Below are 21,965 nucleotides of genomic sequence, written 5' to 3'. Positions count from 1 at the left end.
CAGCTCCTGGTACGCCAAGGGCGCACCTCGTGTCCCCCGGAATTAAGGGTTTACTCGAATGCACCTGAACCCCACGTGGGCGGCACTCGCTGGCGATGCGGGGTGGCGCTGAATGGGCACTTTGTGCAGGATGCCCCGGCACCCCGGGCAGTGCACCCCACGTCCCTGCACCCCACCCCGGGAACATTTCCACCGCGCACCGCATCAGGCTGCCCGGAGAGGCCGCGGAGCTTCCCTCACTGGAGATATTCCAGCACCCTCGGGCTGCAGGGCTGTGCCAGGTGCTCGAGCAGGGAGGCCGGAGCAGGTGGCACACCGCGGTCCCTTCCAGCCTGACCCACTCCGTGACTCTGTGACACCGCCGCGCACGCTGCGTCCCCGCGCGGGACTCGAACCCGCGGCCCCGCGGGCAGCGCGCTGCGGGGGCGGGCGCTGTTCCCCGGGTGACGCGCGGGCACTTCCGGGCGGGAATTTCGGGGCTCGGAGCCGCGGCCCGGCGCTGCCGGGCGCTCCCCGGCCCCATGGCACAGCGCATCCTGTCGCTGGCGGCCGAGCAGGGCCCCGAGCGGCTGCAGGAGGCCCTGCAGAGCCTGACGGAGGGCGAGGTGCGCGGGGAGCGGGGCCGGGCGGGGGCGGCGATGCCAAATGCTGCCAGATGGCAATGCCTGCCCTTCTCTTGCAGCTGGGCGACATGGTGACCAGGCAGGCCCTGAAGGGCAGGGAGACGGCGGCTCTGCTGAGGGGCATTTTCAAAGGTGGGTGATGTGTTGGCTGCGCTCGGGGGGCCCACGGGGAAGTGTCACCTGTGGCCAGAAACTGCTCGTCGGGGCTGCCACATGGAAACACGACAGCCTAAGTACCTGCGGGGAGATGGCAAACTGGACTAGGGTTGGGAGCAGCCCGTGGTAAGTGCGATTTGCCCTTGAGAGCCCTTAGTGGCTTGCAGCAGCGCTGAGCTGGCCAGGTGAGAGCCCATTGCCAAGCTGGTTCTTCTCCCAGCTGTGACACTTCCTCGTCTCTGGCTGCAGGCTGAGTGAACCACAGGATGTGCTAACAGGGTGCCCGACTGTTTTATCCAAGTATCTCATTTCCTGTTCTCTGGGGTTTTTTATTTATTTTGTCAGATAGGTAAAATAGGAAGTTGCAGCCAGGTGACAGTTTGTCCCTGCTGATTTCCTGTTGTTTAGCAACATGTTGCTTGCATAACTTTTCTCCCCACTTTTGTCGCCCTGTTTGCTTGCTGCAAGGCTCCCCCTGCTCCCAGAGAAGCGGTGTTCTCAGGAGACTCCAGGTGTACAAGCACTGCGTCCCACTAGTGGAGTCAGGGGACCTGCATCTGGGCAAGGTGTCTGAAATCATAGGACTGCTGATGCTGGAGGTAAAGCTCCTTTGGGCTGGCTTTCCTGGGCTCTGCTCAGTATAATTTCACATGTAAATTGAGATACTTCACTAAGCCACTGAGGAAAATTAGTTGTATCCTTTCCATGGATCTTTCCTAGACTAAATTAGCTGGTATTGGAATTGGCTCTGTGTGTGAACTTGATTATCTTTAGATATTTAATCTTAGGCTCAAAACTCTAAACCTATAATCACATAATCTTGATTTATTGCTTTGTTCTGTAAAGAGCAGTGCAAAACAGAGATCTCAGGGCTGAATTGTTCCTTTAAGGGAGGGTTTCCCTGTAAGAAATTCTGTCTTCTGCCGGGTTTTGGTGACAGTTTGGATGTGCACGTGGAATTCTGTGCACTGCCTCAGGCTCTCTCCTGTTGTATGTTCTCCCAGGCCCGCCAGCTGCCAGGCCACGCCTTGGCAGAGCTTGCCAGCCTGTTTGTGGATGTCATTAAAGGGGGCAGCCTGACCAATGGGAAATCCTTGGAGCTGTTTTCCACTGTTCTCACGGCCCTGGCCAGTTCAAAGGAAAACCTGGCTTATGGGAAAGGTAACCCCCTATCAGCTCCTTCTCTGCAGCTTGTCCTCCCTTCCTCTGGAATCAGCTCCTAAGACTTTTGCTTTTTCAGGTGAACTGAATGGGGAAGAGTTTAAGAAACAGCTGATAAATACCCTCTGCTCCAGCAAGTATGTATGTCTGGCAGGTCTTGGTTAGTGGCAAAACATTGTGTTTGACATTGTGCTTGGAAAAAGGCATCACTGTGGGCTGTGTGTCCTGTCATCCTTGAATCTGTGCCCCCTGTGGCAGTGTCTTCTCCAGCTGGGAAAGCAAGGGAGCAGCCTGTTCCCAGATCTTGTGAGACTGTTGCATGAACTGGTCTCAGGAAGTGCTTGTTTTTATTCATTTTCTGGCATCTATTATTAAAGGGGCTGGGCACTTCAGAAGTATGGAAATGTGGGTGGTTAGATTGGTGGTGATGGTTTCTGGTGGAAATCTGGCTTCTAATTTTAGTATCAGAATGTGACAGGGAAATGGTGACATTGAATAATTGTGTAGGAGGGAAGAGCTCAATGATAATCCAGCTTGCTCTCAATCTTCCAACATATCTTTGTTTTACCAGGTGGGATCCTCGGTGTGTAATACATCTTGCCAACATGTTCAGGTAATTCTTTTTCTCTTCAACATTCACTTGTGCCATGGTTCTGTCTGTGTCCTATTTCATAAGCAGTTTGGGGTAAGTACAAATAGGAGGTGTGACCGTACCAGGCAAAGCACCATGGGTGGTTGGTCAATGAGCATCCACTCCAGATTTGGATGCAAAACACATCTGGCCATGGTGTTGTTGTTTTTATTTCCATGTGTGAGTGAGCTGTGGCAAATAAATTTATGAAAAAAAAAAATCTTTGTTTCGACAGGGATATTCCACTATCAGGAGAGGAGCTGCAGTTTGTGGTGGAAAAGGTCCTTAGGATGTTCTCCAAATTAGACCTGCAGGAAATCCCCCCTCTGGTCTATCAGCTGCTGCTGCTTTCTGCAAAGGTAAAAGCTCGTGGGAGCTGGAGTTCCCCCAGGTTTAGTCCAACAGAAAGAAAATGTCCAGAGTGATCTGTAGTCTGGATTTTGGCAGGGATTCTGATTGCTCCCAAACCACGCTGTAGGGACACAACAGAACATCACTTTCTCTAACTCCCTCTAGCCTGAACAAGCTGATTGCTCAGAGAAAGATGGGAACTTGGTTTTCCTTGTGGGAAGAGAAGCAAACGTTTGGGAAATAAGGGATGAGCACAGACCTAGCAGACAGCAGAGAGGATTGGGTTTTTTTTCAGTGTGGTTTTGCTCACTCTCTGTGATCTGCATGCTACAATAATAGCTCATGCACTGTGATTGTCTACTGGGGCTGTAGTCTGACTCGTACTGGGGATGTGTCATCTCCTGTGCTCTTCTCCAGAGCAGAGACTGCCAGGAACGGCTCTGCCCTTTGACAGGGTGATCTGGCTCTTTTCCTTGCTTCATTTGTGACCAAGTCAATGCCAAAATGATCCAAAGACAAATTATATGTGTGTTATAGAGGGTCGTTTGGGTCCACTGGCCAAAATGTATTGTTAGATTTAAGGTTAGAAATTTGAAAGCCTTCCCAATTGATTAAAACATAAAGGATCCTTTCTAATTAATAACAACTTCAAAAAAAAAAAAAAAGACAATCAGAACACTTGAGAGCTTGAGTTTCTTCCAGTTATTCTATAATGCAGTCAAAAGAAATAAGTGCAGTCAAAAGAAATATGAAAACTGGAAATCTGGAAATGGGCCATAGAGGAGTGCTCACCTGCCTCAGCAATTTATGGAGGGAAATGAAGGATACCCTGAGATTTGTGATAGGTGTGGGAATTGAGTATTGTTCTTTGGGACACTGCAGGCCTGCAATGGCTTAATATAATGTCCTGCCTTGCAGGGCAGTAAGAAGACTGTTCTGGAAGGAATCATCAGTTTTTTCAATCAGCTGGATAAGAGACAGAAGGAAGAACAGAGGGTTCCAGAGTAAGTTCTTGCTCTCTCACCCCTCTCTTTACCACCTGGGTATTTATAGTCACAGTGCTCCTGCCCAGGGCTCCTTGAATTTGAACAGCTAAACCTTGTACAAGAACATCCTTCTTGATCCATAAGGAATGATTTCTGGCTTGGGATGGCTTGTTATTTCCTGGTAAAACTTACAGGTCAGTGGACCTTGAGGTGGCCACAATGCCCCTGGACCAGCTCCGCCACGTGGAAGGCACCGTTATCCTCCACATTGTGTCTGTCATCAACCTGGACCAGGACCTGGGCGAGGAGCTCATTAGACATCTGAAGGTATGGCAGAGATGGAGCAGCCACTGTTCTTGAAATGCTGAAGTAAAGTTTAAAAACTTAATTTATTATCTGGCCAAGGGATTTAATGATTTTTATGATTGCAGTCATGTTCTCTTAAGTGTGTGCTATGTTTGAAGAGACGTGTGCCTGATGGCTGCCTGAATTTCCAGGGTGTTTCAGTAAAGATAACAAGTTTTCTCACTGCTCCTTGCTGTTTCGTAGACTGAGCAACAGAAGGACCCTGGTAGAGCCCTGTGTCCCTTCAGCGTGGCTCTTCTGCTGTCAGTTGCTGTAAAACACAGACTGCAAGAGCAGGTATGTGCTTGATAAGCTTGCTGAAAGCTTCCATGGGGATGCACTCTGCACTCCCTGTAAAGGAAAGGAAGCAGGGTTAGGTCAGAGTCCCATCAGAATTAGGCTTAAAATGGTTTCAGGATGCTCGTGGGTAGGCAGTTAGATCATTGGTATGCTGTACTTTACTGAACACTGTAAAAGACCCCAGAGCAATATCACAATTTTCCAGAGCAGTGATTCCTGTGGGTTGGTATTGTAGGATGAGAAGAAAAGCAGTCTATTTTTCTAATGTTTTGGCTCTGTGGTGGCCACATGAAGAGCATCTGGCAGCAAGTCACCCTCCTTGAGGCACTTAATGAGACTGGTGTATTTGTCCTGACAAAGAAGTGAGTTAAGATTTTTGGCAGGCTGAAGTGGAACTTGTGTCTGGCTGGTGCTCCTACTGGAACATACCCAAGATTATACAGGTCCCATTTCAAAGATCATTTCCTCACACGTAATGATTTTATGTTCCAGATATTTGATTTCTTGAAAACATCAATCACAAGAAGCTGCAAGGACCTGCAGTTCCTCCAGGCCTCCAAGTTTCTGCAGGATTTGTTTCCTCAACAATATGATATAACTGCTGTCATTCTGGAAGTGGTGAAAAATAGGTGAGTTGCAGCCACGTGTTGCAGAACATTCAATGGGCTTTAGAAATGGGGAGAGTTTCAGCTTTGTTAAAACACTCTGGGATGCTAAATACTTCTGACCATGTGCTGGCAGGGATCAGTGTCAAAATCCAAAGGTTTTATCCTAGTTTTATATTAGCGAATTAAAAAAAAACAACAACGTGGCTGTATAAATCTGCTCCTTCTACCTCAAATCTCAGGCTCTGGTGGTACAAAGGACTAAACTGATCAGGGCCTAATCTGCAATGTGAGTCATGCTGCTGGCTGTAGTTTGTGTTCTGATCAAGGGATGAGGAGTAGGTTCACTGTTTAATCTGGTTCACTGGTTAGTCCTTTAAACATCCTGTGGGATAGCTCTGGTCTGTCACCAGCTGTCCTTTAGTTTGATGGGAGGCATTCCTCTTCTCTTTTTCTCCAACCTGAAGATCTTGCCATCAGCAGGGTACCTGTGCATCCCAGCTGTAGCCTGCTGTTATGCTCAGGTCAGACCTGAGGGAATGTCATTCCCAATGGTGAGGAAACCTTTGGGCTGGAAGGGAATTCTGATGGAGAACTGGGACTGCAGAGATGTGCTGAGCACCTGTCCCTCAGCCTAAGGACAGTCACAGTTTGTGAGGGCTGTCATCTTCCCTGCTGTCATCAAGTGTCTCTCACTGCTGCTTTGGACCCTGCAATGACTGCAGAAGATTTTACCTCAGCTCTAATCCAAACTTTCCTATGACTAAGTTGTTTCTTTCCTCATATATTTAATGTTTTCCCCAGTGCATTTGGTTGGGACCATGTTACTCAGGGCCTGGTGGATCTTGGCTTCAGCCTAATGGAATCCTATGAACCAAAAAAGCCCTTTGGAGGAAAAGCTGCTGATAACAGTTATGGCCTTTCAAAAATGCCAGCCCAGCAGGCTTGCAGACTGGGAGCAAGTATCCTGCTGGAAACGTTTAAGGTAATGTAGGTTTTGGAGAAGTTTTTTTTTGGTGGGGGGAGAACAATTCTGTTCTTATTCTATCCTGGTAAACGGTGTCAAAACCTTGCCTGCTATATCCATTGTGAGTGTTTAGCAAACAATACTTGATTTTGTCTCCTATTTGACCCTTTCCAGCTGGAAGAGGCCATCCTCATGAAGATCTAATTTTAATCTGTTACAGCTGTCATGATACTTGTGTAATCCCTATTATTATAAACTGTATTACAGTTTCCAAGAAACTGCAGAGGTAGAGAAATTCAGAGGTACAAATAAAATCTGACAAGGTGGGATTGAAACCCATTCAACTTCACCAAACTGGTAAATTTTGATCCCACAGATGATTGGAACCATTATGTTCTGAGTGTACTCTGTGTGCCTTGATGGGCTGGTTCTGATTTTGCTGGGATGAAATTTGAATCACTCTGTGTGGATTTAGCTGAAAGGGGACTTCTGGTGACCATCCTTGCTTACCTGTCAGATCTGGATTTGCTTTGTACAATGCCTGTGCTGTGAAGTACAGGAATATCTTAAAGGTTTTGATTTTTATTTATTCTTCCTCATTCAGGTTCATGAGCCCATCAGAAGTGATATTCTTGAGCAGGTCCTGAACAGAGTCCTCACAAAAGCAGCATCTCCTGTCAGCCACTTCATAGGTAACAGAAAAGAGAGAGAAATGTGCTCTGCTCTGTGGACAGTCACAACACAGCTCCTCAAAACTCATTTAGAATCACAGAATTTGGTTTGGGTTGGATGGGACCTTTGAAGATCATCTAGTCCACTGCCTTGGAATGAGCATGGAGATCTTCCACTAGACCAGGTTGCTCAGAGCCTCATCCAACCTGACCTTGAATGTTTCCAGGGATGGGGCATCCACCACCTCTCTGGGCAACCTGTGCCAACGTTTCACCACCCTCACTGTAAAAAATTTCTTCTTTATATCCACTTTGAATCTACCTTATTTTAGTTTAAAACTATTAGCCCTACTCTTATCACAACAACTACTGATAAAAAGTCTGTCCCCATGTTATAAACCCCAGAGTACCAAAAAGCTACAACAAGGTCTCCCCAAAGTTGGCTTCTCCAGGCTGACCAGCCCCAACTGTGTCAGGCCATCTCCATAGCAGAGGTGCTCCAGCCCTCTGAGCATTTTTATGCCCCTCTGGACCTGCTCCAAAGGTCTCTGTCCTGCTTGTGCTGAGGGCCCCAGAGCTGGACACAGTACTCCAAGGGGGCTCTCTCCAAAGTGGAGCAGAGGGGGAGAATTCCCTCCCTCAACCTGCTGGCCAAGCTGCTTTTGATGCAGCCCAGGAGGGGATTTGGTTTCTGAAGTGCCTGCTGAAGTGACCTGAAGCCAGGAAAATCAGTTGTTCCTTCTCCTCTGACTGAGGTATCAGCTGCATCAGATTGTCGTGTATTCATCACAGGTGAAAAATATGTTTGCAGGCAGTTGCCATGGAACAGCTGACGCACAGAAAATCAGAATCATCAGTCAGTTGCCTGTTCCACGTTCCCAGCCTTGCCTTCTCCTCGTCCTTGGGCTTGGGAGCCACTGGGGCTGCTGGGATGTCAGTGCTGCAGCCTCTTCCCTTGCATCTCAGTGCCCTCTGGTGGGGTGAGGCCCTTCAGCTGGGCTGGAAGCATTTTTAGTGCTTGGTGTCTGCAGCAGACTCAGTTTGTCAATGACCTCTCTGTGTCATGGAAGGTCTTTGATTAGTCTGTAATTGTTAGCTCTACAGACATCTTCTGCTGAGGCTTCTCTGGCCCCTTGGCATCAGCTGTTCTTTTTGTCCTTTTATTTTTCAGACTTGCTGTCCAATATTGTTGTGTCTGCTCCTCTTGTGCTTCAGACTTCATCCTCCAAAGTCACAGAGACCTTTGACAATTTGTCCTTTCTGCCCATTGACACAGTGCTAGGGCTTCTCCGGGCAGTACAGGTAAAGCTTTGCATTTCTCCATGGATCTCCTTGCTACTTTAGTTCCAGTGACAGCTCTGGGCCACAATTATATGCATGATCTGATAACCCTCCTCATGAAATAAGCCTTCATCCTCTGCTGTGGGTTGTTTGGTGTAGCATGGAACTGTTCTTCAAGCATGGATTTGCATGTGCCCTCTAGCAAAAAGCATATGGTGTGGTGTGGCACAGGACCAAAACTGCTCTGTGCTGACCTTTCATCTGGAAGATCCCCAGATGCTGCACCCTGTAGAAAATTAAATCTACAGTGTTTAGCTGAACAGCTGTAGCTGTCACGTTGATTTTTCTCCTTCCAAGCTCCATGTCAGTATTCCTCTTTGTCTGGGCTGAGATACTGCCCTGGTGTTTTAGCTTTCACCTGCTTTGTCCAACCTGGGGATAACAGTTATTTTCCTAAGCCCTTACACTGTGTCCTCACTAACCTTCTGAGGTGTCTCACTGCCACAGCTCTATGGGTTTTCTTGTCTATTTTAAAATGTTTTGGTCTTCCTACTGTACTGATGACAGTACTGGAAATGCAGGGCCAGATGGGCCTGAGGAAGATGAGCTCATATGCCCCAAGGGCTTGGCATGCCTTAGTGCTTTTCTCTCCAAAGGTTATTTTCCTTTCCAGCCTCTGCTAAAAGTCAGCATGTCAGTGAGGGACTCCCTGATACTTGTTCTCCAAAAAGCTATCTTTTCCAGGTAAGGTGGGGAGAGGATTCTTTGAAAAAATTTCTACAACTCATTTATGGTTTTGGAGCAGAAGTATTTTTTATTTTGGGCTAAATGTCTTCTTACAGTGTTCTTCCCATAACTGGATAGTGACATCTCCTGTCCCTTTAGCCTGGAATTGTGGTACAGTCACAGCTCCACTGAACTGAGACACAAATCCCAACCCCATCTGAATGAATGGGCTTTGCAAGTTCAGAAAACTGTTGGAAACTCCAAATACATAGGCAAAATTAAAACCAATTCCAACATGTGTCTAGCACAGCTGAATATATCTGGGGAGGGTCTGGGAGGAACCACTGATCAGAATGCTGAGCTGCCACATTCCTTCTGATCCCTTACAAGGTGTTGTCTTGGTCATGCTTCGAGCAAACCAGCAAATCCTGCTGTGATTGTAGACTGGATTTTGTTGGCCAGTGGCTGCCTGATTATGAATATAGAATTCCAAATTTAAGTTTATTTTTCAAAGCAAGGAACTTGGTCTTGGGAAAGACTTGTCGTTTCTATGAGTAAAGCAAAACACCAGGTTTTTATTAGGAATTTTCCAATTCTGAGGTCTGTGACACTCTCCTAGCTTTCAAGGGATATTTAATACTTGGGACTTGGCCTGGGCTCTTTCTGAGTGCAAGCATTGTAGGACAGAAAGGAGATGGAATATTGTGAGAGTGTAGAGCAGGGGAGTTTCCAGCAAACTGCCCAGCTCTTGGCTGCTTGGGACTGTACTGCTGTTTTGGGAAATACAGTTGTACAGGGCCCAGTCACTCTGTATTTGTGGCCCTTTTTTCATTTCTGAGTTGATATTTTATGTGCTTCTGAGCTTCTTGCTTCCACGTTTCCTTACGTAACCCTCTTTCCTGTCCCAATTCCCAGGCAGCTCGATGCTCGTAAAGCTGCAGTCGCTGGCTTTTTGCTCCTGTTAAGAAATTTTAAGGTTCTGGGCAGCTTGTCCTCTTCCCAGTGCAGCCAGGCCATTGGTGCCACTCAGGTGAGTGCTGTTCTGTGGCCATGTGAGACAGTCTGGTGTCTAAAGCGCACTGTTTGAAACAACTCAAAAGGGAAGTGTTCCCCCAGAATGGAAATACAGCTTTAGTAAGGATTAGTGCTGAAAATCCAGCGAGGATTTCCTTCATGTAAGGAGAGCTTTAGGAAGTGCAATGTGCAAAAAGAAGCTGGCCTAGAGATGTTGCTTCTCAGAGCCATTCTCTCTCACAGCACCAGTGCTCTGGGGAGCATTCCCACTGCTCCATGACAATGATGAGGATCCTGGCAGCACCGGGACTTCCTCAGTGATTGTTCAGGGGCCAGACCCTTACCACCTTGCTCCTGTGTTGTGATATTGTAACCAGTATAACTGACTAATGTTCCTTCTCAGGTCCAGGCAGATGTTCATGCCTGCTATAATTCTGCAGCTAATGAGGCCTTCTGCCTGGAAATCCTGGGCAGCCTGAGGCGGTGTTTGAGCCAGCAAGCAGACGTTCGGCTCATGTTATATGAGGTAAACATGGTTTCTTCTGTCTCTTAAACAGCCACAAGCTCTTCTGTGGTCTGATTCTTCTCTAGCCTCAGGTAAATAACAGTCATGTTATTGTGAAAAACAGCCTTTCAGCTCAGTTTTGTTCTTCATGGGACATGTGTAACATGTTTTCACTCCTTCTGTTGCTGTTTTTTTTAACCCTTATACACCCAAAGACACGTTGATGTATCTTCTTCAGCTCATGCGTTGTTTAAGAGCAAAAATGTGTCAAAGTCTGTCTTGCTGTGGTAGGGCCTAGGGAATGGGAAGGATATTTGATGCCCTGTGAGGAAGAGTGGTATAACAGGCATTGGGTAGATGTGGAGCTGTTGAAAGTTAATTATGGGCTCCAAAGAAAACCCTGTCTGGGGAGTATGGAGAAACTTCTTTTCTGTCTTTTCTCATTTTCCTTTCCAAGTTTCTGTAAAACTTGGCTGTCCTTAGGTCTGTTGTGATAGGTCTGTTATAAAGGGCCATTTTTGGGTGCATATCTTAGATTGTGTTATAACCATGGGGTACCACCTTGAGAAAAAACAAACCTGTACCAGTCAGAGAGGTTTTGTTTCCTTATCTTGGGTTAGATTGACCTTTGATGAGCTGTAAGTTCTGGGTGTATTCGTCACTGTTGCTAGAAAACTTGTGTTGCTTTATCCATCCTCTGAGTTTTCTCAGTCTGCAGGATCTGTTGCCTCCTACAGTTTTCCCACTGGCTTGTTTTGCCTTTGAAGCAGGGTTTCACAGTTTGAAGTTGGATTTGTGCTTGTGTTAAATAGCAGTGAAAGTCACTCTGGGCTTGATGCCACCGCTGCTAGGGAGATACAGCTTGTGAGAGGGCCCCTGTGAGGAAATTCATACTTTTTCTGATTCATACCTTCTTTCTGTGGTGCCTTTGCTTTGCCAGGTACGGAGTTTTACACTGAGTACATTGTTACTTCCTCATGGTTCCTTGTGGTGCCAAAGTGTCTTTGCAATCTTATGACGCCAACTTCTTATGCCTGTGGTTCATTTTCTCTGCTGTGTCAGCCAACTTGTCCTTCCTTCCTGTCTCCAGGGTTTTTATGATGTCCTTCGCAGGAACTCCCAGCTGGCCAGCTCCATCATGGAAACACTGCTGTCCCAGGTAAAGTCCTGCTCCATGGGGCTGCAGAATTCTGCACTTCAACCAGTATGGCAAACAATTCAGGTTAAATATTGGGGAAATCATTTTCCCTCACACTGGAAACATGTTTGGGTGCTGTGACATTTCCCTAAGCAGGCATTCAAACCCCTGCTATGCTGAGAGAGCAGACTGGGTAAATGTCTGGAGATGGGTTCATTTCTGCCACAGGGTGGAAGAGGAAGGATCTCTTGGAGCTCTTTCCAGCCCTTCAGTTCTTAGGTGCTGTGGAAAGTGTGAGCCCAGAGAAGTTCTTTGTGCTCTCCCTGTTCCTTAGCAGTGCACAGCAGTTACCCTCCCATAGTTCCCCAAGGATATGTGCTGACACAGTAATTATTGTTGCTGTCTTCCCATCGAGAGAATACCCAAGTCCATGTGGGATCTGGGAGGATTAACTCATCCCCCAGCAGTGTTGCTCATGGCAACAAGACAATCACATTTCCTCAATCCATTGGACAGGCTGTGCTTTCTTTGAGACAAGTAATTTTCTTCCCTTTAATCATCCAAAGAGTTCATGCTGACTAATTCCAGCTTTCCCATGACAGTATAGGGTCTGAGAAAGGAACATGAACAGAGCCAAGACAGCTTTTGGGTAACAGAGGGCACTTAATAGTAAGTTGGTGTAAAGGTGTAAAATTTTATAGCATCATTATGTATCTATAACTTTCTATAGCAGCAGCAGCTATTGATCCTCACTGTTTAAAGGAGGGGTAACACTGCAGGTGGGGTACAAGTGATGTGACTTGTTGAGGCAACACAACAGCAAGTGGTCAGCTAATCTTGTTTTAGGGCACTGACGTGTCCTGGCTGAGGTACAGGAGCAACTCAAGAAGGGATTTTAATCACCAGTAGAGCAAATGACGTGCCTCATGTACTTGTACAGTCCCCTTATCACAGTGCCAGGTTTTGCTCTCTAGAATGGGGTACAAAGATGATTGTACGCTGTTTTCAAACATCCTAAGAGGCTCAGTTACCAAGTAACTGGTTATTTTTGTTTCTTGTTTTCTGTGACAGATAAAGCAATATTACCTGCCCCAGCCAGACCTCCTGCCTCCACTCAAACTGGAGGGATGTATTATGGCTCAGGGAGATCAAATCTTTCTGCAAGAACCACTGGTAAGAGCTATTGGTTGGCCACAGCTGCAAACTCATCTGTTACTAGCATTTTAGTTGTCCTACATGAGCTGAATACCATGTGCTTCTTCAGCCTCTTCTAGCCTGGAGCAATTCTTTTAATAGCAACCGAGCTGGGCAGCTCACCCCTGCCTCAGGCTATTTATTTGAGCTCCCCAAGCATAGTGGTTGTGGGGACCTGTGTGAAAAATGCTCTAGGAATAGTGTTCTTCTGTTATCCTCTATTGAGTTCACCCTATGGGTTTTTTTCCCCTCCTTTAACTTAATTCCACATAAAATAGCTGTGCTCTGTGTGTGTGTGTGTGTGTGTGTGTGTGTAGCAGGGGGAAGAATTTGTCCTTTGGTTTTGCTCCTTTGAAATTGCTGGAGATGAGACCTCAATGATTTGTTGGAATTCCAAGGGAACAAATTCAAATTAATAATTTTGTTTTCCCCTAAGGAAGCTTGTGTGCAGCAGCACACCCAGGAAGGGTGCAGACACTTCAGCTAGAGTGAGATTCCCTTTGGAAATTCCCTTTCCATCTCCTTCAGTACCTGAGGTGGCTGGGTGGAGGGAGCAGTGAGAGTTAAGTCATCTAGAAAAGCTCAGGCACAGAGCAGTGTCTGAAGCTGGAACTGAGTAGCTTTATGTGAGATTTCTGATCCCCTCAGTTTGGGAATGAGGCATATCCTCAGGACTGAAGGTAGTTCCAAAGGCAGCCACAGCTCTTTGCATCCCACCAGAACAGTCTGGCCCATGTCCACTGCTGCCAGTGACCTCCAGCTCAGAGGCTGAGTGTGACTGTGTGGCTGCTTCCTCCAGGCCCACCTGCTCTGCTGCATCCAGCACTGCCTTGCCTGGTACAGGAGCACTGTGCGTCTGTGCCAAGGAGCTGAAGATGACGAGGAGGAGGAGGAGGGTGTGGGATTTGAGCAGAACTTTGAAGAGATGTTAGAATCTGTCACACGACGAATGATCAAGAGCGAGTTGGAAGACTTTGAACTGGTAAATCAGATTTTCAGTTTGACTCAGTGGGAGAAGATGCCGAGTTCTTGTCAGTTTTTGAAAAGATTTTTCACTTGTTTTCTTTACCTCTCAGGATAAATCAGCAGATTTTTCACTGTCTTCTGGTGTCGGTGTGAAAAACAACATCTATGCCATTCAGGTGATGGGAATTTGTGAGGTTCTGATTGAATACAATTTCAACACTGGGAATTTCAGGTAAAATATTAAATCTTACCCTCTAGCACTAACTGTGCTATTATTTGCCCAGCTCTTTGGATTACAGCCTCATTGCAGGCACAGGATGGTAGTGCCAACACACAGTCAGTGATCTGAGCATTGCACAGCCACTCACAGAGCCTTGGGGAGTGTTTTCCTTTGGAATGTCATGTGTTGTGGGAGATGGGATCTGACATTTTGTAGAAGAGCAGGTTGAGGAGGATTGGATGAGGTATACACTGTTAGGGAGGCAGGGAGATGTAACAGGTTTCATCATTTAGGCAGCATCATTGTGTAATTTGGCAGCTGAAGCTTCAAATGGGAAACTGCAAGAATGTATTTTCTCTATTAATGCTTTCTACTATTTTATTGCAGTAAGAACAAATTTGAGGATGTCCTAGGCCTGTTTACATGTTACAACAAACTCTCTGAAATCCTGAAGGAGAAAGCTGGAAAGAACAAATCTGCCTTGAGCAACAAAACTGCACGGAGCTTCCTGTCCATGGGTTTTGTATCTACTCTGCTCACAGCTCTGTTCAGGTGAGAAGGTGTCCAATCCTCTGTGGAGCAGAGCCAGACATCAATTCAAAGCGTGTGTTAGTGTGCTTGGAAAGGCTGGTGCAGCTCTAATTCTGAGTGTTCACTACAAGCTACCAAAACAACAGGTCTTTTCCACCCTCAGTTCAACCAGAGATTTTATTTGCAAATGCATATTAAATTTTGGATCTCATAGGCCATGTCTGAGCTTCCTCTGTGCGTCCCCAGTTCTCTGACAGTTCTGATCCTGCAGGGACAATGCCCAGAGCCACGAGGAGAGCCTGGCAGTGCTGCGCTCCAGCACGGAGTTCCTGCGCTACGCTGTCAGCGTCGCTCTGCAGAAGGTGCAGCAGCTGGAGGAGACGGGACAGACGGACGGGCCAGACGGACAAAATCCCGAGAAGATGTTCCAGAACCTCTGCAAAATCACGCAGTGAGTCCGTGTGGCACGTGGAGACATCAGCAATGCATTTGGGGGATTTTTTGATTCTCAGGTAGGGGTTTGAAAGAAGAATGCACTGTTCAAACTGTTGTTGCTGCTGGGCTGAGGGCAGTGCCTTTCTGTGCTCCTGAGAAATCAAGTGGAGGCACTACAGTTTCTGTGCCACAGTGAGTGATGCAGCTTTAATAACTCGGCCTGGAAGAACCAAATGCCATCAAACATTTTCAGCTTCTTTCTGACTTCTTGTTCATCACTCATTGTCACAGAGAAGGTAAGATGATTACAGGCTGGATTCTTGAGGCCTCTGGAATGCAGCAAAGTTAAAATTCACTTGGGGCTACAGAACAAAACAGATGTATGAGGGACACAAGCTTTAGAAATCATTTGTTTAGGACTTCTGCAAGATGCTTGAAGACATTCATGCATCTAATCCTTTGGAAATCCAAGAATGTGAACCATGTAAATGTCTTTTGGAATCTAGGTCATATCTGCATGGGGTCTTTTCAGAGCCCAGTCAGCAGAGAGCACAAAATGCAAATTACCCCTGCCATGCATAATGCCGGTTTTGTGTCTCACCCCAAATAATAGAGGCTATTTTTGTTGTAGTCATTAGGACTACATGTGAGCTACATGTTTTGCGTGATTGGACATTGAAACAGAATAAGATCATCTGTGCAGGCAACAGAACTAATGAGAAGAAAGGAGAGGGAACAAAAAGGGGAAGAAGTGGGGTTAGGGAAGCAGGAAAAAAATGTTTGCCTACAAACAGAAAAGTCTTCTTTGGTCCAAACAATTTTGCTTTCCTCACAGCTTTTTACTTTGTTTTGCCTGCCTTTACCTTTCTGATTTTATTTATAGAGAGCCCTGTAGTGAATTCTGACATTTCACAGAATCAAACTGCCACAAGTAAAGCTCTTTCTGTCACTGGTAGATTTGACACCAGTGGTCAGGGTAGCCTGAGAAAGAGGGAAAAACAGGGTGGAAGAAATGAGTGTAAAAAGATGGACTTGAAATGGGATTGGAAGGTCCCTTGGCACCTGGAAAGAATTAAATTATTTAGCTGTGCAGGAAGAATGCAGTAGCTGTTTTGCTGACTTTGAAATAAAATCTTCTTAAAAAATATCTGTTCCCCACCATTTTCTATAGGTAAAAGACCTTTCAGTTTAGTTATATTAAAAATGGGATCCTAAGAGTGGATCTAGTTCTTGCCCTGTGCAGCCTGCTTTACTGGAGTTAATCTCATCTCCCATCCCACAGGGTTCTGCTTTGGAGGTACACTTCCATTCCCACCGTTGTTGAAGAATCAGGGAAGAAGAAAGGCAAAAGCATTTCACTTCTGTGCTTGGAAGGTTTGCTGCGGATCTTCAACACGGTGCAGCAGCTGTACCCTGCCAAGATCCCCCAGTTTCTGCAAGCCCTGGGTAGGCACATGGTACCATTCTGCCCTGGTTTCTACCCTCCAGGTTCCAGCCCATGTGTGGGCAGGTAGGGACCCAGCACCCTTTATCCATAACTAGGGAGAGATGGGTCTGGATCTTGTTTCTCAGCAACAAGGTGGGCTTAGTAGCATAGATTTTCACACCAGAGACAGGTTCTAGAGATATATTTTACCTGCCTTTATAGAGCTCTTTATAGAGCTCTCAGCCTGTCAGCAGAGGATAGCTGGGGTCTGACACAGCATTCATCTATTTGAAGTTTGCCTTTAACATGTTTTTCGGCTCACCGTGGTTCTGCAGTCTGTATTCCTCCTCTAGCTGTGAGCAGTCTTTCCCACTTTTGGAAATAAATCCTGTATTCTGCTCTTGGCATTTAGCTTTTTTTCTGCACCTTTCTGTCTCTGCCAGATATTACTGATGGTGACGCAGAAGAAGCGGATATTAATGTCACAGAGAAAGCTGCCTTCCAGATCCGACAGTTTCAGGTGAGTACCACTGTGTGCTGCAAGTGTTCCAAAGCATTTGGGATTCTGGCAGCAAACACTGCTAGCTCTCCGTTGCTTGACCACGGGGTTGAGTATGTGATAGCAACTGTGGCACTGATTCACTAGCAGTTCAGAAAAGTTTCTGATCCCTGAGGAAAGCTTCTTTGGGGTGGGTGGATGTGCATGTGTGTTTACAGAACTCTGGGTTCTTCAGTGCAGCATAAACTTACCTGAGTACTCTAAAAGTCACACTGACCATATGCAGGATGTATGTAAGCACTCCTATCAAAAATCAGCACTTGTTCTTGAGAAGAGTCCTGTTTTTGTACTCTTTGTCATTCTCCTTGCTGCTGATCCCTTTATCTGCTTGCAGCTTCTGGTTATTTGCTTATGCAACACATATTCACACTCAGGGAGTGTTTTCCTTCCCCTCACCAGAGGTCCCTGGTGAACCAGCTCAGCAGTGCTGAAGATGACTTCAATGCCAAGGAAATGCAGTCACTTATCACTGTTCTCTCCACATTGTCCAAGCTCCTGGACCCAGGCTCACAGCAGGTACTCCTCAGCCTTCACCTGGTGGCTGGGTGTCATAGCCATGGCTGTGGGAAGGAGATTGTCAGATGGGGTTGGCATCTGTGGGCTCTGGCATGTTTGTCCTGCCTCCTCCCACAGACCAGGTCAAAGGAACTGTTCTGTTGCACTGTGAAGGGCTCTCCTGTCACACACCTGCAAGGACACTTCAGAGAAAGTTGTCTTGCTGTCCCACTCCTGCCTTTGGGCACCTGAATGATTTGTTTGCCTGAGCAAGGAGTCCTAACATAGCCTAGTTATGGTGTGGCCTCCAGCTGGGAGTAGAGGCAAAAAAGGCCAGCAGACTTGTGTCCAGTCCAAACTGGCTGAGTGCCTAATCCCTTCCATGCAAGGAGTCATTTTCTAAAGTGCCCCAATTTTACAAGCTAGGAACTGCACTAACTGTGCCAGAAGTCTGGAGTCATCATTTACCTTAAATTAAATGGAGCTGTTACTCTGTCCAAGGGGATGTATAGCCATTACCCTGGGTCCTGGGTCTCAGTTTTTTACTTGTTAGTAGTCTAAGTGTCCCTTGTGGAGCTTGACAGAGCACAGCTGGGTTCCCTACTCCTCTTCCTCTGCTATGATTCATTGTCTTGGATTTGTATTACTAGTAGTAGTTTTGTGGTTTGAATTCTGTTTCAAAGTCATGGTACCTTTTTTCCTCTTAAATAGTTCCTTCAGTTCCTGACTTGGACAGTCAAAGTTTGCAAAGAAAATGCTCTTGGTAAGTAAGCTTTGAGGAGCATGTTTAGATGTGATGTGTCAGGTCTGACATTAGACCCTTACAAGGTCTGTCCTGGTTTTACCTCTTTGTCGAGATACATTCAGGTCCCATTCTGTGGCAGATTGCCATAACATTATGATATAAGTACAGTATTAGAGAGGGAGCTCCATCCCTAAAACTATTAGCATTTCTGAAGGAAAAGAAGCCACTCACATACTTGACTTTTCTCCCTTGTTATATAGGCTCAAATCAGGATTTATACTCTGGAAAGACAGTACTCTTGCCAGGGTTTGTATTGCACTTCCTCGGTGCTTTTTGTCACCATTTTCCTATGACCCAACAGCTCCATGGGCCATAGCTCCCCTTGCACTATTACAAGGGATGCCTGATGTTTTAAACCCTGCTTTTGTAGCTGGAGTATTTTGATAGGGTTTTTACCCACTGCTGAATCCATACTGAATCTGAGACTTCAGCTCACTGGATGTCTGATATTCCTAAGTAGCTAGGCAAGCTCTGCACCTGGCACTGTGTCACTTTCTCTTCCCCACAGAGGATATTTCTTGCTGCAAGGGTTTGCTGTCTCTGCTCTTCAGTGTCCACGTTCTCTACAAGAGCCCTGTTGGTCTCCTGCGGGAGCTCGCACAAGACATCCACGCCTGCCTGGGAGATATAGATCAGGTATGGTGCAGAGCAGCTGAGCTCTTCCTCTCATAGTGCTGTCAGAATTGAGTGCATCTCTAGTGCAAACTATGTGACAGCAGTTCAAGTCTTACCAGAATTATTTTTCTCTCCTCTGCCCAGGACATAGAAGTGGAGGGTCGGTGCCATTTTGCCGTGGTGAATGCCAAGACTGCAGCCCCCACTGTCTGTGTGAGTCAGAGCAGCGTGTGTGTGACACCTGCAGTGTCCAGGGCTACTGTGCTTGGAGCAGCTTGCAGGTTCCCGTTGTGCCAAACTCCTCCAAAACCCTGTTTTGTTATTGGTTTCTGTCTCAGCTGCTGGTTCTGGGTCAGGTGGAGAAGGTCCTTGAAGAGTTGGATTGGCTTATCAGGAAACTCAGCAGTCTGGGGTCAGACACATCAGGTAATGAAAGTGGTCCAGTTCTTACTGTTACAGCTTTGTCAAAAACAGGTAAAGACAGAGAGCAAAAAGATATTTGATGATTTTGAGACAGCATCATCTGAGGTCAGGTTAAACTCTCCCTTGAGCTGGTTCCACATGAACAAAGTAAGATAAGGGTGTTGTCATAAAATCTCTCCAGTCATTATTTTCCCCTTACCCCACTGGGGCTTTATGCATCAGACACAAGGATGGTCTTTTGTGCCTCCCACCTGCACAACTGGATTCATTGTATATATATTCACCAGATATTAATCTCTTTCTTCTAGAAGACCTCTCTCAGGCATCAAACCAAACTCAGGCTTTGGAGAAAGGTGTAATTCTGCAGCTGGGAACTCTTGTGACAGTCTATCATGAGCTGGTGCAGACTGCACTCCCAGCAGGGAGCTGTGTGGACACACTGCTGAGAAGCCTCAGCAAGACATACACAATTCTCACCTCCCTCATCAAACACGTGAGTGTGCTCTGCTGACAGTGGCTGCCTCTGAGCTAAAAACCTTCTCCCCATCTGCTGCAGCAAGCTCACAGTGACCCCTGGCAGCAGCTACGCTCAGGACTGGGCTGTTGATCTTTTGAAGGAGTTGAGCCCTTGTTCTGCTGGCTTTCATGCCCTCAATTTTGTGAGTTTTCTGAGCAGTGATAGTTGTACCAGTGGAGATAAAAGGAAAGCTTCTCTCCAGCTGAATTTGGCTTTGCATGGCTTGGAGTTGCTGTTTCCAGTGTGTGCTGTGTGTTCCTCTACACAAGTGTGTGCACATTGGAGGGCACTCACAGTGTTCTCACAGTGCTCACCAGCCCTGCCCTTGCCACTCATTCCCATTCCCTGAAGCAGGACCTGGGGGAACTGGGCCATGAAGCTCCACAGGCCTGTGGAGCTCCTTTGAACAAGGTGGTGACTGCCCCAGAGCTCTCCTCACAGCTCTGGAATGCAGACATGGCATTTGGGATATAACAAGCCACTGGGGATGATATGTGTGCAAATCCTGCCCTCCCCACTGTGCCATTGTGTGAGCTGCTTTGAGCTCCAGCTGGACACAGGATGGGAGCAGCACACCTAGAAGAAACTCCTGTTTTCCTTGCAGTATATCCAGGCTTGCCGCAGCAGCTCAAATACCATCCCAGGAAGGCTGGAAAAGCTGGTGAGTGTGAGCAAATTTCTGGAGAAATGGCTCATTGCTTTGAGTTAGGAGTAACACCAGCCTCTCTGTCTGCTCCTTTCCAGGTGAAGCTCTCAGGCTCCCATCTGACCCCACAGTGTTACTCATTCATTACTTACGTGCAGGTATGGCCTAAATTAACTGGCAGAATCACAGCCAGTCTATCTGATGCTGAGTGGTGTATCAGCATCAGTACACAGGCACCCTTGGGGATTATTAATCTTCTTGACATGACCTGAGTTTCTCACAGTTCAAGCTTTACTTTGTCAAATATAGCATAAGACATTTTAGCACCATTGGGACTGAACATGCTGATTTCTGCTTGAGCAGGGAAGGAGCTGGGTTTTAGCTGGGTTTTTTTCCCCTCTGTTCATGTGGGGGTTTTAGGATGAGATTAATACTGCTGTTAACCACAATGGCAAATAAAGGTCAACAACACTGCAGTCATCACAGTGTGGAGTAATGTGGGTGCCAAAGACTGCGGTGCTGGGGCTGGGATTTATCTGCCTGGAGAGGAGCTGGGTACTTGTGTGGGGACCACAGGAATCTTACAACATATTGGGGAAGGTGTCGTGGTGTGCAGAGCTATCACTGCTGGAGATTTCTCAGACATGCATATTTCTGAATGTATAAATTACGAAATTAGTTTCTTTCTTGGGTTTTTTGGTTTTGTTTTTTTTTTTTTGAGATCACACCTATTTCTACCCTTATATTGCTACCTTTCTGTTATCTAGCTGGTAATGCTGTTAGCTGGCTAGAGCAAGGACTTCTCTGGCCTTTCTTGGCTGGCCTTTCTTCCCTGCTTACCCTCTAATGACACATCTTTTGGCATTCTCCTTCAGAACATCCACAGTGAGAGCTTAAGCTTTGTAGAAGAGAAGAAAAAGAAGAAGAAAGAGGACGAAGCTGCAGCAGTCTCCACAGTAATGGTAAGACTGACTCACTCCATGAGAACATGGGCTGTAGTTGCAGGATCATGTACCTCAAGGTTTGTGGTACCTGGTGGCTTCTTACAGATCACCAGACAATTTGTCATTTGGGCCTTTAAGTAAAAATGAAATTTAATATACTGTAATTTCAGAGAAAAGTCTAAAAAAGCAAAACCAAACAAAACACAACCAAAAAAAGAAAACACAACAAAAAACCTATATTCACTAAATGCAGCTTAAAATCTCATGGACATGAAACAAAGGTCAATCTGGATAATCTGCCTTGTCTGGTATTTTCACCTGGTATTTGGGGTAAGCTGTGAAATTAGAGATATGGGCTAATTTGTTGGAACTGATGTTGCATCCTCTTTAAGCGTTTCTTAATTTTATCAGTACATTTAAAGATGAAGGAAGGCAAGGATTCCACCAAAGTAAAGCAGTTGAAAATGACTGGATTATTTGTTTGGGAGCAAGTGAACAGGCTGGCAGATTCCTGGTCCTTGATGTCCTTTGTTTGTGCTCCCAGACAGCATTTCCTCCGTCTCGTCAGCTGTCCCAGACATTCCTGTGATGTTAAGAGTTTAAAAAAGCCACAAGTATGATCTTGCTAGCTTTTCCCTGAGTGTATGGAAATGGGCTGAAATGCTGCATGTCCTTCACCACTCTGTCACCATGGGGAACAAACACCAGTGGTGGTGAATAAGCAGGACA

The 21,965-nt window shown here is 46.4% G+C and overlaps 1 protein-coding gene across 1 annotated transcript in view; it reads left to right on the top strand.

Annotated features, from left to right (window-relative positions):
* Nucleotides 1-457: 457 nt before the first annotated feature.
* FANCI (FA complementation group I) overlaps nucleotides 458-21,965 on the top strand; it is a 24,408-nt gene continuing 2,900 nt past the window's right edge. Inside the window, exons 1-34 of the mRNA XM_064388499.1 lie at nucleotides 458-605; nucleotides 683-755; nucleotides 1,248-1,378; nucleotides 1,784-1,940; nucleotides 2,020-2,077; nucleotides 2,512-2,553; nucleotides 2,807-2,930; nucleotides 3,841-3,926; nucleotides 4,103-4,235; nucleotides 4,458-4,550; nucleotides 5,046-5,182; nucleotides 5,963-6,143; nucleotides 6,730-6,817; nucleotides 7,968-8,098; nucleotides 8,751-8,821; nucleotides 9,719-9,833; nucleotides 10,221-10,343; nucleotides 11,413-11,481; nucleotides 12,532-12,633; nucleotides 13,454-13,636; nucleotides 13,731-13,852; nucleotides 14,228-14,392; nucleotides 14,643-14,822; nucleotides 16,089-16,252; nucleotides 16,676-16,752; nucleotides 17,191-17,307; nucleotides 17,998-18,049; nucleotides 18,600-18,727; nucleotides 18,851-18,919; nucleotides 19,045-19,132; nucleotides 19,438-19,622; nucleotides 20,251-20,307; nucleotides 20,391-20,450; nucleotides 21,168-21,254. Coding sequence (XP_064244569.1) covers nucleotides 522-605; nucleotides 683-755; nucleotides 1,248-1,378; nucleotides 1,784-1,940; nucleotides 2,020-2,077; nucleotides 2,512-2,553; nucleotides 2,807-2,930; nucleotides 3,841-3,926; nucleotides 4,103-4,235; nucleotides 4,458-4,550; nucleotides 5,046-5,182; nucleotides 5,963-6,143; nucleotides 6,730-6,817; nucleotides 7,968-8,098; nucleotides 8,751-8,821; nucleotides 9,719-9,833; nucleotides 10,221-10,343; nucleotides 11,413-11,481; nucleotides 12,532-12,633; nucleotides 13,454-13,636; nucleotides 13,731-13,852; nucleotides 14,228-14,392; nucleotides 14,643-14,822; nucleotides 16,089-16,252; nucleotides 16,676-16,752; nucleotides 17,191-17,307; nucleotides 17,998-18,049; nucleotides 18,600-18,727; nucleotides 18,851-18,919; nucleotides 19,045-19,132; nucleotides 19,438-19,622; nucleotides 20,251-20,307; nucleotides 20,391-20,450; nucleotides 21,168-21,254 — 3,732 coding nt within the window. The 5' untranslated portion in view covers nucleotides 458-521. The remainder of the gene's footprint in view (nucleotides 606-682; nucleotides 756-1,247; nucleotides 1,379-1,783; nucleotides 1,941-2,019; nucleotides 2,078-2,511; nucleotides 2,554-2,806; nucleotides 2,931-3,840; nucleotides 3,927-4,102; nucleotides 4,236-4,457; nucleotides 4,551-5,045; nucleotides 5,183-5,962; nucleotides 6,144-6,729; nucleotides 6,818-7,967; nucleotides 8,099-8,750; nucleotides 8,822-9,718; nucleotides 9,834-10,220; nucleotides 10,344-11,412; nucleotides 11,482-12,531; nucleotides 12,634-13,453; nucleotides 13,637-13,730; nucleotides 13,853-14,227; nucleotides 14,393-14,642; nucleotides 14,823-16,088; nucleotides 16,253-16,675; nucleotides 16,753-17,190; nucleotides 17,308-17,997; nucleotides 18,050-18,599; nucleotides 18,728-18,850; nucleotides 18,920-19,044; nucleotides 19,133-19,437; nucleotides 19,623-20,250; nucleotides 20,308-20,390; nucleotides 20,451-21,167; nucleotides 21,255-21,965) is intronic.

The sequence above is a fragment of the Passer domesticus genome, chromosome 14, assembly GCF_036417665.1.
Source record: "Passer domesticus isolate bPasDom1 chromosome 14, bPasDom1.hap1, whole genome shotgun sequence".
Lineage (NCBI taxonomy): Eukaryota > Metazoa > Chordata > Aves > Passeriformes > Passeridae > Passer > Passer domesticus.
Note: the sequence above shows the minus strand (reverse complement) of the source record. Positions and strands in the feature narration are given on the sequence as shown.